Source organism: Apodemus sylvaticus, chromosome 1 (assembly GCF_947179515.1).
Source record: "Apodemus sylvaticus chromosome 1, mApoSyl1.1, whole genome shotgun sequence".
Lineage (NCBI taxonomy): Eukaryota > Metazoa > Chordata > Mammalia > Rodentia > Muridae > Apodemus > Apodemus sylvaticus.
The window spans coordinates 22753631-22769875 of NC_067472.1; the positions used below are offsets into that span (position 1 = coordinate 22753631).

Genomic DNA, 16245 nt, shown 5'->3' on the forward strand with positions numbered 1-16245 from the left:
AGACCAAAGTGCCAGGACTTCCACCTGTGGAGTTAGGGACCCCCTCTCCTGTTATAGTCCAAACTCAGCCACAGGATAACCGGGATTCTTTTTGGTCCAGGAAAGCACAGGTCTGGCTAAATGACACACAGACACCGAGGTGGTTTTTGGATCTGAGTGTCTTTTTTGTTTTGAGGCATGAGCCTTTTAAGCATGAGGGATTGGCATTTATATATCAAAAGATATATCCAGTAATGCAGGCCCAAGGAACAATTAGCATAACCTTTAGGCACAAGGAAGTATAAAATCAACCAGGTAAAATGTTTTCCCGTGTAACAAATTTAGAAGCTTGAACACAGACAACAACAATTTTCTTGATATAAACTTTTAAAGATATCTTAAAGGACATTTTGTCAAACTCCCGGGGTCTAAATGAGTCTTCGTGAGTATTAAGTATGAATTGCATCCTGAACCACACCTGTATAAGTTAAGAATGTTGTTTTAGCCAAAGGAACTGCATCCTGAACCACACCTAGATAAGTTAGGAATGTTGTTTTGGCCAAAGGAACTGCATCCTGAACCACACCTAGTTAAGTTAAGAATGTTGTTTTGGCCAAAGATTCCCTAGGTGGGGTCTGCAAATGTCTTTAACAGACAATGGATCTTTCTATCCAGGTGAGCCTGGGTGGAGACAGCCTGTCTGCTTAACAAACAAGGTCAAGAGTTAAAGGTGGAACAGGATTAACTTGTCAGTGGATGTCCCTGAGGTATCCAATTCAGTTGCAAATTAGCAACTCAAAAGACAGAAAGCCTGACCTCTGGGGTGGGGGAGGTAGCTTTGAGCTTTGCACCAACTCAAATATAAATTCTTTCTAATTTGCCCAACACCCACCTGTTCAGCAAGGACATTGTATGAGGTTCCTCAAATGTAAATATCTTCTAATCTGAGCCAATTGCCCAAATCCACCTATCCTGCAAGGACATAGTATGAGGGTTGAATAACAAAAGGAACCTGTAATTTTAGGGTTCCTGGAAAATTCTACCGCCTACTATTAATGCTTTTTATACCATATTTGGAGCCATACTTCATATATATCCTGTTGGGTAAGTGTAATTACATAAATGATTGGAGCAAAGCACTGCAGAATTTTCTGGCTGGTGACTTACTACAAGATGGATTCTTTTACATCTTAATTTGCTTGGTTTTTCTTAGTCCCAGCTACTAGGAAGGAGGAGAGTTTTAGAAGTAAAGTAAATTGTCAAGTGAGATTTTCAACTTCTGAATAGGGTATTCTGCAAAGTCCCAGGAGACATTTCTCTCCTCAGTCTGTAAAATTTTGTTTTACAGATTTCACTGGGGCCACTGCGGCACTCTCCAAGCACCTAAGTTTAGCTTTTATGTTTCAGGGTAGCTCTGGGGGAAAAAAGTAGGTCATCAGAAGTTGCTTACCTTCCGGATTTTTAGGGTACAGATTAGTATATTGTAACAAAGCCTTTGTGAGGCATTCTAAAAACTGAGATGGATTCTCCTGCTTGTCCTGGACAACCTCTCGGAGTTTTTCAAAATTTACTGGCTTTAAGGCTGCTTTTCTAAGACTAGCCAGAAGGCATATAACAAACCCTGTCTCTGGCAAAAATAGCATCTGGGGAATTGTAATTCCACTGAGGGTCATGGTCAGGCACTATCTCATATCCCATTGGATATGTTCTGTCTGTTTGATGAATTTCATCTGCATGTATTCTTGCCTCTTCCAAAACTTGCTTGCATTCATCAGGAAGTAAATTGTTAGTAAGAATCATATGAACATCATAGATGAAGGATTTTGAGGTTAGGTTGAGGACTTTCGGCAGCAGGATGAGGAAGGGGCTTAAAGGGGGGAGTATAGGGGGTTAGGTGAGTGTGGCTAGGCGGCGTGGGGAAAGGGGTCTAGGCGGGCCCTTGCCTGGGCACCTCTGCCCCTGAGGGACCACACACACACAGACATGGTATAGAATAGAGTTTATTTAGAATAGGGGATGGGAGTTAGTGGTAGAGAGAGAGAGGTAGAGAGAGAGAGAGAGAAAGAGAGGGGGGGGAGTGGAGGCCGGCCATGACCACGTGGAGGGGGGGAAAGAGCCCCAGGGGCAGAGAGGTGAGAGAGTATGGGAGAGCAGAGAGCAAAAGAGGGAGAGGAGGAGCAAGTAGCCCCTCTTATAGTGGGCCAGATCTCTGGGGCGGGGCATACCTGGCTATTGCCAGGTAGTTGTGGGGTGGAGCTTAGACAAAACCCCAACAATAGAAAGTTAAACTATAAGATTGAGTGATTGTACTGAAACTCCTTAATAAAGTTGGAAGTTAGAAATATAGGAACCCAGTAAACTTTCTATTTGAGAAAGTTCACTCAACAAGAAAGGAACATGTACTCTGACCAGACCATCAACCCCAACCACTTCCCTTAAAGGAAGGACCAGTGCTGGGTCATGTGTTCTTGGAGAAGGAGAAGGACTTGAAGGTCTGGTTGTAACATTGGAACACGTGATAGGAGGGGTAAAGGTTGGCACCAGTTCAGGGCATTTGGAGTGGCCTGTAGCTGGCACAGAGGGAGAGGAAGGGTCTAGAGAGTTCGAGTTAGGAGGCTTCAGGACCTCTCAGGAGAAACTGAGGCAGCAGCTTGAGTTTTCTAAGGTCTGCGACTGATGGGAGGTAGCTCATCGGTGGGATCAAACACAGCAGCATCTAGTGGAAGGTGGGTAGGTTTCATGGCTAAGAGATGCTGGGATGGGGGACACAAAGAGCAGAAGGAGGGTTTGGAGTGGAGATAGATGAGAGCTTGAACATGTAAAACCCCATCCCATTTACCAGATTGCTGACAATATGTATTAAGATCTCTTAAAACAATCAGGTCTAGAGTGCCATTAGGTGGCCATTTGGCCGTTATTATCTAACGGGTATTGAGTCTAGACCTTATTGCAGAGGTTTATCATTTTTTAGCACCTCAAATTGGGCATTACTTTCAGAGACTTGAGATTTTCCAAGAGACATCCCAGTGGGGTGCCTAGAGGTACAGTCGAAGACAAATTAGCGCCCATTGGGTCAAAGGGGTAGCTGCTAAATAATCTGAACCAGCGTCCTGGAGGATTCTTAGCATCTCAGTTATGGCCAAGCTAGAAATTCAGGTCATCTTGAGAAAGCCTAGAGGCCTGCAGTGATGTTCCCAGAACGTCAAAGAAACACCCCAACCTGGTCCAGGGTTTTTGACAGCCGCAAGAGCTAAAGGGAGCCTGGGTTGCTTCCTAGTGAGGGAGCCATCTGAGGGCCTAATGTCCTAACATGAATGTCAGCCAGAAGGCCAGTCGTATGGACTGGGCATGGGAAGCCATCTCTTAGCTCAAAAAAGACTGGCCAGGCCTCATCTGAGTCTAAGGTTTCCTCCGGCCAACAGGAGAAATGCCTTACCAATTAATATGGTCTGTGTGTCTTTGGAGGAATTTGTAGTCTTGTAGCAGAACCTTGTACCTGTCTGACAGAGGCAGCATGTCTGACCGTGGGAGAACGCAGGGCTGTAGGGCGGATCTTCCCTGCCAGCGGTGGAAGTTGCAGCCCGGGAGGGAGGAAGGAAGGCCCTAAAGTAGTTTGTTTCGCATATCCTAGCAACGCATATCCTAGCAACATGCTTGTGACTCCCCACTGCAACCAGCGTGCTCTGCAGTGGCTCGCACTGCAGCCAGCAAGCAGTACATTTGCAAGCTGTGGGAGTACAAACTGCTTGTCCGGCCCAAGGGAATAAGAGGTTTGTTCAGAGGATTGGAGAACAAGGAGGGAGGCAGAGTCCCAGGTATCTTGGCTCCAGGAATCAAACCTCCATTTCAGGCAAACCAGCCAAATTAGTAGGTTGCAAATGAGAAGGGGAAAGGAGAAAGATTATAGACTGACCCAAGGGAATAAGAGTCAATGAAAAACTGAATGTCTCCCATCCTCAAGAACACAGGGGTAGCTCCAAGCTCATGAAATACCTAGAACTATGTAGATGGTCGCTCTGACCAATGGGGGCTAGGGAGCTTACTGGTCCAGGGCTAGCTAGCGTGGTTGTGGCTGAAATGGCAAACAAACCTGTAGAGTTTCTGGATCCCAGATTTTGGCACCAATGTTGTGATCATAAAAGAGAAAGAGGTTTAGAAAATATGGTATACAGCGGTGTGGGGGAAGGAGGTGCCCCCAGCAGGCTCATGCTGAAGCATCCCTTCCCCCAAGGGACCAGACACACATTAACATGGTATAGAATAGAGTTTATTCAGGGCAGAGGATGAGAGTTAATGGGGTAGTAGAGGCAGACAAATGCAGAGAGAGGGAGAGAGTAGAGAAGTAGAGGCCAGCCATGACCACGTGGAGAGAGAGGGGAGGGAAGGAGAGCCCAAGAGGCGGCAATAGAGAAGCTGAGAGTGAGAGTAAGAGAGAGGTAAGAGTAAGAGAGAGGAGGGGCTGAGCAACCCTTTTTATAGTAGACCTGGCCTACCTGGCTGTTGCCAGGTAATGGTGGGGTAGAGCTTAGACAGAATCCTAGCATTTGTTATTTACTATTAGATTTAAAATGCATTAATGGCTTCTTATTCTCCCATATGAATAATTTTGTTTCTTCATTTTCAAAATTAAAAAGCTGGGAATTTTAAGGACCTATTAGTTACAATGAAAAGGAGAAAATTAAAAAGAGAAAAGAGAAATTGATTAAGACATGTGTGATGGCTCTTCCTTGTTGTCAACTTGACTACATCTGGAATGAACTATATTCCAGAAATAGAGGGCACATTTGTGATCCATATCTTGAGGCATAGTAGCCATGAAAAGTTCAGGCCTAGGCAAGGTAGTATACACCTTTAATCCTAGAAGACAGAGGCAATCAAAACTCTCAGTTCAAGACTAGCTTGGGACAGAGCAAGTTCCAAATTCAGGCATGCTGGTACACACCTTTAATCTGGGCCATACCTCTGCTGGAGGCCTACATAAGAACAATGGGGAAAGGAGCTGCTTGTTCTTTGCTTGCACTTTCTTGCCATAACATCTGTTGGAACCTACTTCTTCAGGATTCCAGCTTATACAGAAGACCAACTGAAATGCCTAGCCTAATGGGACCAAATAAAACGACTAGATTCTTGGACTTCCCATTCATGGTTGCCCATTGTTGGTTTAGTTGAACTGCAGACTGTAAACCATTCTAATAATTTCCCTTACTATAAAGAGACATTCTATAAGTTTTGTGATGCTTGAGAACCCTAACTAATAAAACATGTAAAGATGGAAAGACCTTCTGTACTCATTGCTCAACATAATTGATATCATGAAAAGGACTATGTTAGTGAAAGCAATCTATGAGTACAATCCTCATCAGAATTTTAATGTGCATTTTCACGGAGATAGAAAAAATCCTAAAAATCATATGAAAATAAAAAGACCCAGAAACCACAAAGCAATGCTGAATAAAATGATTAATCCTGGAGTTATCAAAATATTTTATTTCAAGTTATATTATTGAGTCATAGTAAAAAAAAAAAAGGTATAATACTATCACAAAATCAGACATGTAGACCAATGGACTAGAGTAGAAGGCCAAAAAATAAGCAACTTCAGCTACCCAGGTTTTGAAAAAGTTGACAAAATAAAGAATTCCAATTCTTATTACCAATTCTTTTACTTTCAGTTTCATTTTAATTTCCAAATCCACATTCAAATATGTAAAAGATGATATCACATTGTGCATTATAATACTAACCTTACTTTTTTGTAGCTGTCCAACAGTTTTGGTCAAACTGGGTACACCTGGAAGGAGAGCTGGGGCTGAAAGAGAATGGATGGGTGAGAGAAATAGCGAAGCCAAGACAAAGTTCTGATCAAGGCTCAATGTTTAATATCTTGACTCTGAAATATACAAGAGAGAAGGCCAGCCCCTTTTGTCAGGAACTCCTTTGCAAAACAAGCTCAGCTGCTCAGCAGGTAGTGGCTTCTTGTAGGAAGCTGCAGATGTGGGAGAACAATAAACTTCACCTAGGTCTGAAGACTCCACCCGAGGGTGGCTAGGCAATGGTGGCAAACAAGGTCTTATTTAGCCCACTCAAGGCTGGGGAAGGGTACACTTTTTCACTCTTTTTAAGCATCATGTGTTTAAAAAAAAATGACTTCAAGAAGAATAACTTCAGTTAATAACTCCTTTTATTTTAAATCAAACAAAGCAGAGATGGCTCTCAGTTGAAGCTTTCTGTATTACACTCATAACATATTAGTAACACAGCACATATCTTAGTACGGTTCACAGTCAATATAAGTGTTATAGACTGAAGGGGACAGAGGATGGATTTTCAGGAATGCTCTGGAAAAATCTTCTTAAACAAAGATGGATGATGACTGGATTGTGAGAGAATGAAGAGATGTGAGAGGAGATTATCATAATTTTGATAAGAGTGATGTCCCTAATAGTGGAAAGGATGTGCAGAGCGCCCCCTGAGAATTCACAGACACAGCATAGCAACATCCAGTGTGTTCTGCTTTAACGAGGAATGAAGTACAGCTGGTATGAAGGTGGTACACGGCCGAAAGCATTGGCCACTGGAGTAGTGTCAATGTCCTTTGGATCACCCAAAGATTTCAGGTTAAAATTCTGTACAATGGTAGTCAGAAGCAAAAACAGTTCCATGCGAGCCAGGGCCTCTCCCACACACATTCGCTTTCCTGAAAAACAAAAGCAGCACAGAGATTTTCCCTCCTTACAGTAGGTTCTGAACTGTAATAAAGGTAGACAGTTAAATTTGATTCTTAAATGGATGAGTCAAATACTGAATGACTAAAAGTATTTTTAGACAGAGATGTACACAATCATGAACACAAATGTTGTCTGTTTAATGTCTGGTTTAGGAGGTACCCTTCATTCATTAAATATTTACTATAAGCTCTATATCACAACTTTACTAACAATTCATTCAACTACCCTTTGGCCTGTCAAGTCGACTTCAGTTTTCTAGAGACACATTCACATCACTGTTCTAGTAGCTGAAGGGGAAGTATTAAAGCAACTCAGATACTTTTACACTCAGAGTTTTTAATAATTACCTGTCTATAAGCATGATTCCTTCACTGTAAATACATCCCCTGCATCTGCCCTATGAGACAAGGTTGAAATGACTTGGCCTGAACCTTCACATTTTCTTTCCTGTCTGATATTCAATGCCAGGCTTAACCCTGCTCATCTCCATTCATAGCTTCCTTCCCCATTTTCCAGTGCCATGAAGCTTCACGGCTCACCAATTGTCTCAGAAATGCTGCTCTGATACTTTTCTCAAGGACCACAATCTGTACCATTTCATTATGATCCTTCATAATGTTCCTCAGATAGGAGACCCTGACCCCCAGACTTCCTCTCTCTCTATCCCTGCTTCCCTAGCTATATGAACCACTTGACCATTGTGCTGTGTCACGTTTTACCTCCCTCCACAAATACGAGTTCCCTAAAAGGAAGGGCTCAGTCTGTCACATATGAGAATGTACAAAGAAGACCCACATCAAAGTCATAAAAGCCTATGGCAAAAATCAATGTGACTCTGTGTGCAAAGACTCAGTACATGGAATGGAGCAGTGAGACTGAACATCCAAGGTAGAGGATCATAAGTAAAAGAAACTCTAGAGGCTCCAGGATCACTGCAGAGTTCCTTTCCACATGCCCTAGGCCTTTCTCAAAATTCATTTTTGTCAAGTTCTGACAGCAGAAAATGCCTGCTCCTGTACTTTGTTCCTCGGTAGAGTTCCCTGCCTCTTCTTGTCTTGTTTTTTGGCTCCCTGTGAACCAGGCAACTTTCCTCTGCCCTATCAGAACAGTCCTATGAGTATGAAAGAACAGGAGGTGAGGAACCTCCCTCCTGATCTCCCCAGAAACCCAAGCTTGCCTCTCTCACAGCACTAATTCAATTGGATTACAGTGCTCTGTAGACTTCCAGTCTCCCTAAATCAGGAGGAAGTCTCTTCAGAGCCTAGTCTCTATTATATTCTCTAAAGTACGTGGGTTCCCAGAGCTAAGAATGGATTGAGATACTTTTCTCATGCAGCTGAGAAAAGTCTACACAAGTTTCACTTCCTAGAGGAGCACTTAGGAAAGGTAGAGGTATATGCAGAAGCAAAGTTCAGATGGCCTGTATTTTAATTTTCTCAAGTCAAAAAATAGGCTGGATATTCTCAAAATCCTAATAATGTGGAGGAACAATGAGGGTGTGTCACAATCAAGGGATGTGCATGGGCATTGGGAGAATTGATCCTGAGGAGGCACAAAGAGCAAAACCACCTGACCCTGAGCACATGATAGACAATCCATTATATCTCAGCATTGTATCTTGTGGAATACGGCCTAGTGCCACATGTTTATGATGTCAAATATTCAGAGAAATGGGGCATGAATATTGAGTCCAGGATCAGCCTAGACAACAGTGCCCAAAAAAGTTTACCTTATACCTAAAGTAAAAAGAGAAATAAATTGTATTTACCTGTTGAGAAAGGCATAAAGTAGTCACTCTTCTTAAAGTTTCCATTCTCATCCAGAAAATGGCCAGGGTCAAATACTTCTGGGTTGGGAAATTCTTTGTCATCATGTAGCACAGAAGTCAGTGATGTTACTAAGTCTGTGCCCTGAAAATAACAGATAAAATATGTAAATCCACCCATAAAACTTTTGACCCAAAATTTATCCTCTCTACAAGAAATGCAGGGACAGGGAATGGAGGAGATACTAAGAGAATGCCCAACCAATAACCAGCCCAACTTGAGACCCATCCTATGAGCAAGTACCAATCCCTGACACTGTTGACATTTGGTTATGTTTAGAGACAGGAGCTTAGTATGGCTGTCCTCTGATAGGCTCTACACAGCAACTGACTCTGGAGGATGCAGAGGCCCACAGCTAAACAGTGGATGGAGATTGGAGACTTTTATGGAAGAGTTGAGGAAGGATTGCAGGTTCAGAAGGAGATGGGAACTCTACAGGAAAACAGAGTCAACTAACCTGAACCCTTGGGGCTCTCAGAGACTGAACCACTAACCAAAGTACACACACACAGGTATGTAGCAGATGTGTAGCTTGGTCTTCATGTGGGTCCCAAACAGCTGGAACAGGGCTATCCCAAAAGCTGTTGCCCAGACACAGAAAATGTCCTTCTAGCTGAGCTTCCTTGTCAGGCCTCATTGGAATAGGATGTTCCTAGCCCCACAGAGACTTGATGTGCCCGGGTGAGGGACACATAGGGGATGGAAGATAAGGAAAGACTTGTGACAGGAGGTGACTGAGAGGAGGGTCAGTAAGAGAAATGTAAAATGAATAAATTTAAAAACTAGTTTAATGAGTGGAAGGGCTCGAAGGTAAAGGCGTGCAAGCCTGACAACCTGAGTCTGAACCCAGACCCCAGAAAGCGGCAGGAGAGACCGGACTCCTGCAAATGGTTCTCTGACTCGCTCTGTCTCCAAACAAAGAAACAAACAAACAAACAAACAAATAAATAAATGTAATTTTTAAAATTAACAATGAATGAAAAGAAATTCTATCATGGCTGCTTATCAAAACTGTCTTAGAAATTCTCATTCATGGAAAAACACAAAAAAAATACTATAGGCATTGAAGTTAGCCCTAATGAAGGATCAATAAAGGCTCCAGCATGAAAGAAATAGAGAAAGAAAGAAAGAAAGAAAGAAAGAAAGAAAGAAAGAAAGAAAGAAAGAAAGAAAGAAAGAAAGAAAGAAAGAAGGAAGGAAGGAAGGAAGGAAGGAAGGAAGGAAGGAAGGAAGGAAGGAAGGAAGGAAGGAAGGAAGAGAGGAGGAAGGAAGGAGGGAGGGAGGGAGAAAGACAGAGACAGAGAGAGAAAGGGAGAGAGAAAGACACTATATTTCCACCAGACCTAAATAAATTTTAAAGGAGTTCTACAAAGTAAAAGAGGTGTCAGCTTATAAAAAAGAAAGAAAAAACATGCGATTGTATGGAGTTCACAAGTAACAATTCACAGGATAGATCAAATGACTCTAACATTGAAGAGAGAATAAAACACAAATCATCCATCTCTTTATTATGAATGACAAAAAAAGAGTAAAAATAATAACTATTATTTTTATATAAGTATAAGTATGTTTAAATATAGGTAATATAAGAAAATGGAAGATATGGCATCAAAATCAAATCATGAGGCCACAGCTCAGTGCAATAACACTTGGCTAGCATGTGCAATGCCCTGGGTTCAATCCCCAGCAATAAAAAGACAAAGAAAAGCAGAAAGGACAAATTTTCAAAATACACATGAGTATGGTGGCACATCCCTGTAGCCTAGCACTGGAGGGCAGACATAGGGGAATCATGTGAAATCAAAAGACTGGAAACCACGTCAGAAAAACAGTGAGACAGTGCCTGGAATGTAAAAGAAAGAGAGAATAGAATACAGATATGGAGTTTTTATTGGGCTGTTTTCTCTTTCCTCTTTGTTGTTTGTTTACATCTTTTTAAACTTTATCAGCATATTATGTTGCCATTTCAACACAGCATGTGTGTTAGGATTCTGTCTAAGCTCCACCCCACAATTATCTGGCAACAGCCAGGTATGCCCCTCCCCATAGTTGCCTGGCAATAGCCAGGTAGGCCTGGCCCACTATAAAGGGGCTACTTGCCCCTCCTCTCTCTCTCTCTCTTCTCTCTCTCTCTCTCTCTCTCTCTCTCTCTCTCTCTCTCTCTCTCCTCTCTCTCTCTCTCTGCCTCCATTACCCAATTAACTCCCATCCTCTGTCCTGAATAAACTCTATTCTATACCATGTCTGTGTGTGTCTGGTCCCTCGGGGAAAGGGATGCCTGGGCATGGGCCCGCCTAGACACCCCCTTCCCCCACAGCGCTATATACCACATTCTCTAAACTTCTTTCTCATTTTATGAACCCAACAATGTGAAAATCAAAATACGTTTTCTTATTACACAAGGCAAAAATCTACAGCAGACATCCACAAGAAAGAAGCAATTACACAAGACAAAAATCTACAGCAGACATCCACAAGAAAGAAGCAAGGAAGCAAAACAGTTTTTGAGTAAATCACATTGCCATAGAAAAGCATTTAAAAGACAAAAAAAGAGAGAGAAAAATAAGTAAAGAAGCTATATAATTAAACCAGAAATGACACTTGGAAAGCAATACTTGTCAATGGTTACCTAATTATAAATAGCTTAAATTATAAAAAAAAAAACAAAAAAAAAAAAAAACAAAAACAAAAAAAACACTGCAAGAGACTCAGTGTTTCTACTGGCTAGTTTTTGTGTGTCAACTTGACACAAGCTGGAGTTATCACAGAGAAAGGAGCTTCAGTTTGGGAAATGCCTCCATAAGATCCAACTGTGGGGCATTTTCTCAGTTGGTGATCAACAGTGGGGGGGAGGGCCCCTTGTGAGTGATGCCAACCCCGGGCTGGTAGTCTTGGGTTCTATAAAAAGGCAAGCTGAGCAAGACAGTAAGTAACATCTCTCCATGGCCTCTGCATCAGCTCCTGCTACCTGACCTGCTTGAGTTCCAGTCCTGACTTCCTTTGGTGATGAATAGCAACGTGGAAGTGCAAGCTGAATAAACCCTTTCCTCCTCAAATTGCTTCTTGACTGTGATGTTTGTGCAGGAATAGAAACCCTGACTAGGACAGTGTTCAAAATAAAACAATAACAACAAAGTAACCATACTGTTAACTTATTTCACTTATAGGGACATATACAAACTGAAAGAGATTCAATCCAAATAAAGCAGAAGTAGCTGTGATTGGATTAAAATATACTTTAAGCCAAAATTAGAAGGAGACAAAGGTGGTCATTATGTAATAGTAAAAGGTTAATTCTGTTTCTCTCATTTTGTGTTAGTGGAGGATTAGAATCATATTTTCAATTCAGAAACTACAAGATAACTGAAGTGCAGGGTCAGAGCAACAAGCTTACCTTGGGAATTACATAATTTCTGAATCTAACATTACAGGTAGCTGCATGGGGCACATTGTTTGGGATGAGGTTAATATATCTCTGGATCTCATGCACCATTGCATCTGTGTAGGGCATGCGGGTCCTGTCCTGCATGCAGGGACTCCTGTGTCTGCCAATCACATGATCAATCTCTTCCTGGACTTTAGCTATGAGGACACCATCAAGAAATGGTACATTTGTTATAGCAATTCAAGTCTATATGAAGTGTGATAGAGATCTCAGGCCACATGCACACTTAGACAATTGTTATAACACACAAGTTCCCCCCACAAATTAGGCATTAAGATTGACATATGCAAATAGGTACATTAATGTACACAGTATTCAACACACAAAAATGATGAAAATATGTAAATGCTTTCTACATGTGAATTCTAATCATTACTGTCTTACTGGAAAAAACACAAAACAAGAATTAATTTCACATCTAAATAATAGCGATCCTTTAAAACCGAGTCGTGGAAGGGAAAGGACATTTCCATGGCTAAGAGTACTCGTTGCTCCTCAAAAAGATCCAGATTTAATTCCTAGCACCTACAGGTGGTTCACAAATGTCTGCAACTCCAGTCCCAGACTTGATGCCTTCTTCTGGTCCCTGTGAACCCCAGGAAAACACATTGTCCACAGACATACATGTAGGCAAAAACATCCATACACATACAATAAATAATAAATATTTTTAAATCAAATACTAAATATCTGTATGTGTGTTTGTACATATGTGAAACTTAGTTTCCTGTTTTTCATCCTTACAGTTTCCAAAGGCATTCACTTTGAAATGTTCTAGAAGTTGTGTCTGTAGTTTCTGTTCACATTTGTAAATAATAACTATTTATATTATTTGATTATACTATTTATGAACAGTTTTACAATAGAGAAGAATTATACTCCTATGACTACTTCACACAAAATATTGAAATTTGCACACATATACGTGCTTACACACATATACACACACATACATGCATACATACATACATACATACATACATACATACATACACACACACACTGACACAGATGCTACCCAGAGTATTTTTTCATTGAATTCAGACCTCTGGTATTTTACTGTCATCAACAGTAACTTTATTTCTCTCAGTCATTTCTCTCTATTGTCAAAATTGGTCTCATTTGTATTTCATCACATATGTACAAATGACATCTGGTGATACAAAAACATCAATATTAAAACTTCTTTCAGGCTATCTGAAGAAGACTGATTTTTGCCTCATAAATCTCAGTCATACCTGTGACATCTCTGTGTTTCAGTAGGAGCAAGAGTCCATATCTCAAGGTAGTGCTTGTGGTTTCTGATCCAGCTACAAACACATCGGTCACAGTAGCCATCAAGCTTTCAATAGTAAACTCAGAATGGGGATTGTGTTTTTCCTAGGAATTTTTATTTCATTATTAGAGAGTGACCATACATAATAGAGAATGACCAATATCAACAATTTTCAAATAATGTAAATTGGTTTACAATAAGCAAACTTAGAATGTAAAGTGTATAGTAAAATATTACAGCAAGTGCACAGTACAGCACAGAATGTAATTAACTACCTTGATCTTCATTTCTATGCCCTTGTTTATTCCTTGCATCAAAATTGAATTTCTCAGAGCATTCCACACCAATAGCATAACAAAAAAGAGCCCACTGATAGAAAATTTCCATTCCATTTTTTCTAAGATTTGTTTATTATGTATTCAACATTCTGCCTGTATTTATGCCTACAAGCCAGAAAAGCGTACAAGATCTCATTACAGATGATTGTAGCCAACCATGTGGTTGTTTGGAATTGAACTCAGGGCTTCTGGAAGAGTAGCCAGTGCTCTTCTTTTCTGAGCCATCTCTCCAGCCCTCATTCTTTCTTTCTTAAAACACATATGGCAATGGAGATGGTATACCTTGTCTGCAGCATAAGTAGTTTAACAGCTGTATGAAGGCTGGAGAGATGACTCAGCCATGAAAGACACTTGTTGCTCTTCCACAGGACCCAAGTTCTATTCCCAGTATCCACATCTGGCAGCTTACAACCATCTGTAATTCTAGCACCAAATGATCCAACACCTCTGGGTCACCAACAAACAAACACAACACCTATACATTATTTTAGAATAATAATAATAAATCTCTAAAATCTCTAAATCTCTAATATGAATACTCATATGTTAAGTGTAAACATGGAAAATGACAGGCATGCACCACTGTACCCAGAAAGAGTTTGAAGTTTTTGCAGTATAATATGAAGTTGAATGAGAAACTCCTGACTCTCCCTCTATCTATTGACACATCAACATATATATAAATCAACAAATGTATATAAATTTATATATTTACTTATATGTGTATATGTATTGTTTTTATATATTTGTATATATAAATATATATTGATTTATATATGCTGATGTAAGAATTAGTTTAAAGACTATCACACTTGTAACCTAAGAATGTATTCATGTTTATGCACAAAATTAAAAGTAAAGGTTAAAAGCATATTTGTCCAATGATAGCAATCCAAAGACACTATCATAAAATTCTTTAAAAGCTCCAACACACAGAATTTTCTGAGCAAAAGAAGGACAAAGCCATAAGTGTAACACTATCTCAAATGTTCCCAGTAAGTTGACTCTTAAGTCAGTGACTTGAGGCCAGAGGGGATTAAACAGGGGATTAAACATACATGTGGTTCTCTAAACCATGAGGGTAATGGTTGTTGTATACAATTATGCAAGGATCCCTAACAGAGCTAGTCACTGGGGAGACTATTTTAACATTGGAAAGTGCAGGTAAGGGAACAGATGAAGGGATCACTACATATTGCTATTCTCATGTAAATTATTACAGTCATCTTGGCAAACAGAAAGGCAGTTCCTCAGAAGAGTAAAAATGAAATGAACATGACTCAGTCATTTCACTTTTCATTATACATCCAAAACAAAATTGAAATTAATAAGTGACAGAGCTGCCTGCTCTCTTATTTTCTCCAGCATTAACTACTGCAAACAACCAAGGTACCTATGAACAAAATGGTAGACTTTTAAAATATGAGACCGATTAAAAGTCAAGATGGCGGGGCTAGAGAGGTGGCTTAGTAGTTAAGATCACTGGCTGCTCTTTCAGAGGTCCTGAGTTCAATGGTGGCTCACAACCATCTATAACTGTAGTCCCACATGATCTGATGCCTCTTCTGGTATACACCCACAAACACAAAATTCATAAATAATTTTAAATTTTCAAGATGGCTGAGAATAAGCCAGAATTGGTGACATTATTTCAGAATCTATCTGTTCACAATGCAGACTATCATTAAGACAGTCCAAAGAAGGGAAAGATCTTGTAACTGGTTCTTGAACTCCACTCTGATCTCAGATATCACTCTACTGAACTCAGTGATTCGCCCTGGCTAGCAAGAGCACTGTACTCTTGTTTTGTTTTAAAAACATACCTGAATAAGTGGAATTTCTTCATGCTAATGCCTACATTTTCAGAGTACCTCAAAGACATTTTTAGCTGATTGTATATCCAGAATCATTTCTGGTTACACTCAGCTAAGGTTCTTACCCTCCTCCATGTCAGCACACACATCTGAGCCTCTCATCACTTCACCGCACCTATCTTAATCCTCACTCCTGCTACCTCACTCCAAATACTCAAAGATTTGTAACAAGACTAAATCACTTGGCACGCTAAGCACAGGTCTGTCATTCTCCTATGTAATAGAGTCCACTTTTTACTTTGATAGTTTGCATTTTTAAGTTATTTGTGCCTAACTCACCCAAAGTATATCTTCTCTGTCCTCATATAACTTATTAAATAATTCTAATTGTTTAACAATTCAGTTTCAAATCTTAAATGATGCTAGTCTAGTTCATGCCCAAAGTAGGAACCTAAAATTCTTACCAAGTATTTCTTGCCTGAATAGTTAAATTTTGCCCACTAAGAATAGAAATAATTGATGAAACATAAGCCAACAAATAACACTTTACCTGTTCCATTTTGATCAGGAAACAGTCAATGAAGTCCCGGGGATTATCCATGTCCAATGTTTCTTGGTGTTCTTTCACTCTCCCCAAAATATAACTTCTTATTTCATTAAAATTTTTAATTACTTTGTTATGACTCCCTGGGAGATAATCAATGAAGGCAGGCAGAGCATTGCATACCTTAAACATTTTTTGAAAATATGTTTATTAGGCTGAATATAGTCACTCGCATTTGTAATCCAGTTACTCAGAAGACCTATGTGAGTGAATCACCAGAGCCTTTGAGTTTGAG

General features: G+C 40.3%; 1 protein-coding gene across 1 annotated transcript in view; it reads right to left on the minus strand.

Moving 5' to 3' along the window:
• Positions 1–6494: 6494 nt before the first annotated feature.
• Positions 6495–16245, minus strand: part of LOC127677228 (cytochrome P450 2C55) — a 31464-nt gene continuing 21713 nt past the window's right edge. Inside the window, exons 5-9 of the mRNA XM_052172370.1 lie at positions 15957–16133; positions 13217–13358; positions 11928–12115; positions 8476–8617; positions 6495–6676 (exon numbers count right to left, since the gene is read on the minus strand). Coding sequence (XP_052028330.1) covers positions 6495–6676; positions 8476–8617; positions 11928–12115; positions 13217–13358; positions 15957–16133 — 831 coding nt within the window. The remainder of the gene's footprint in view (positions 6677–8475; positions 8618–11927; positions 12116–13216; positions 13359–15956; positions 16134–16245) is intronic.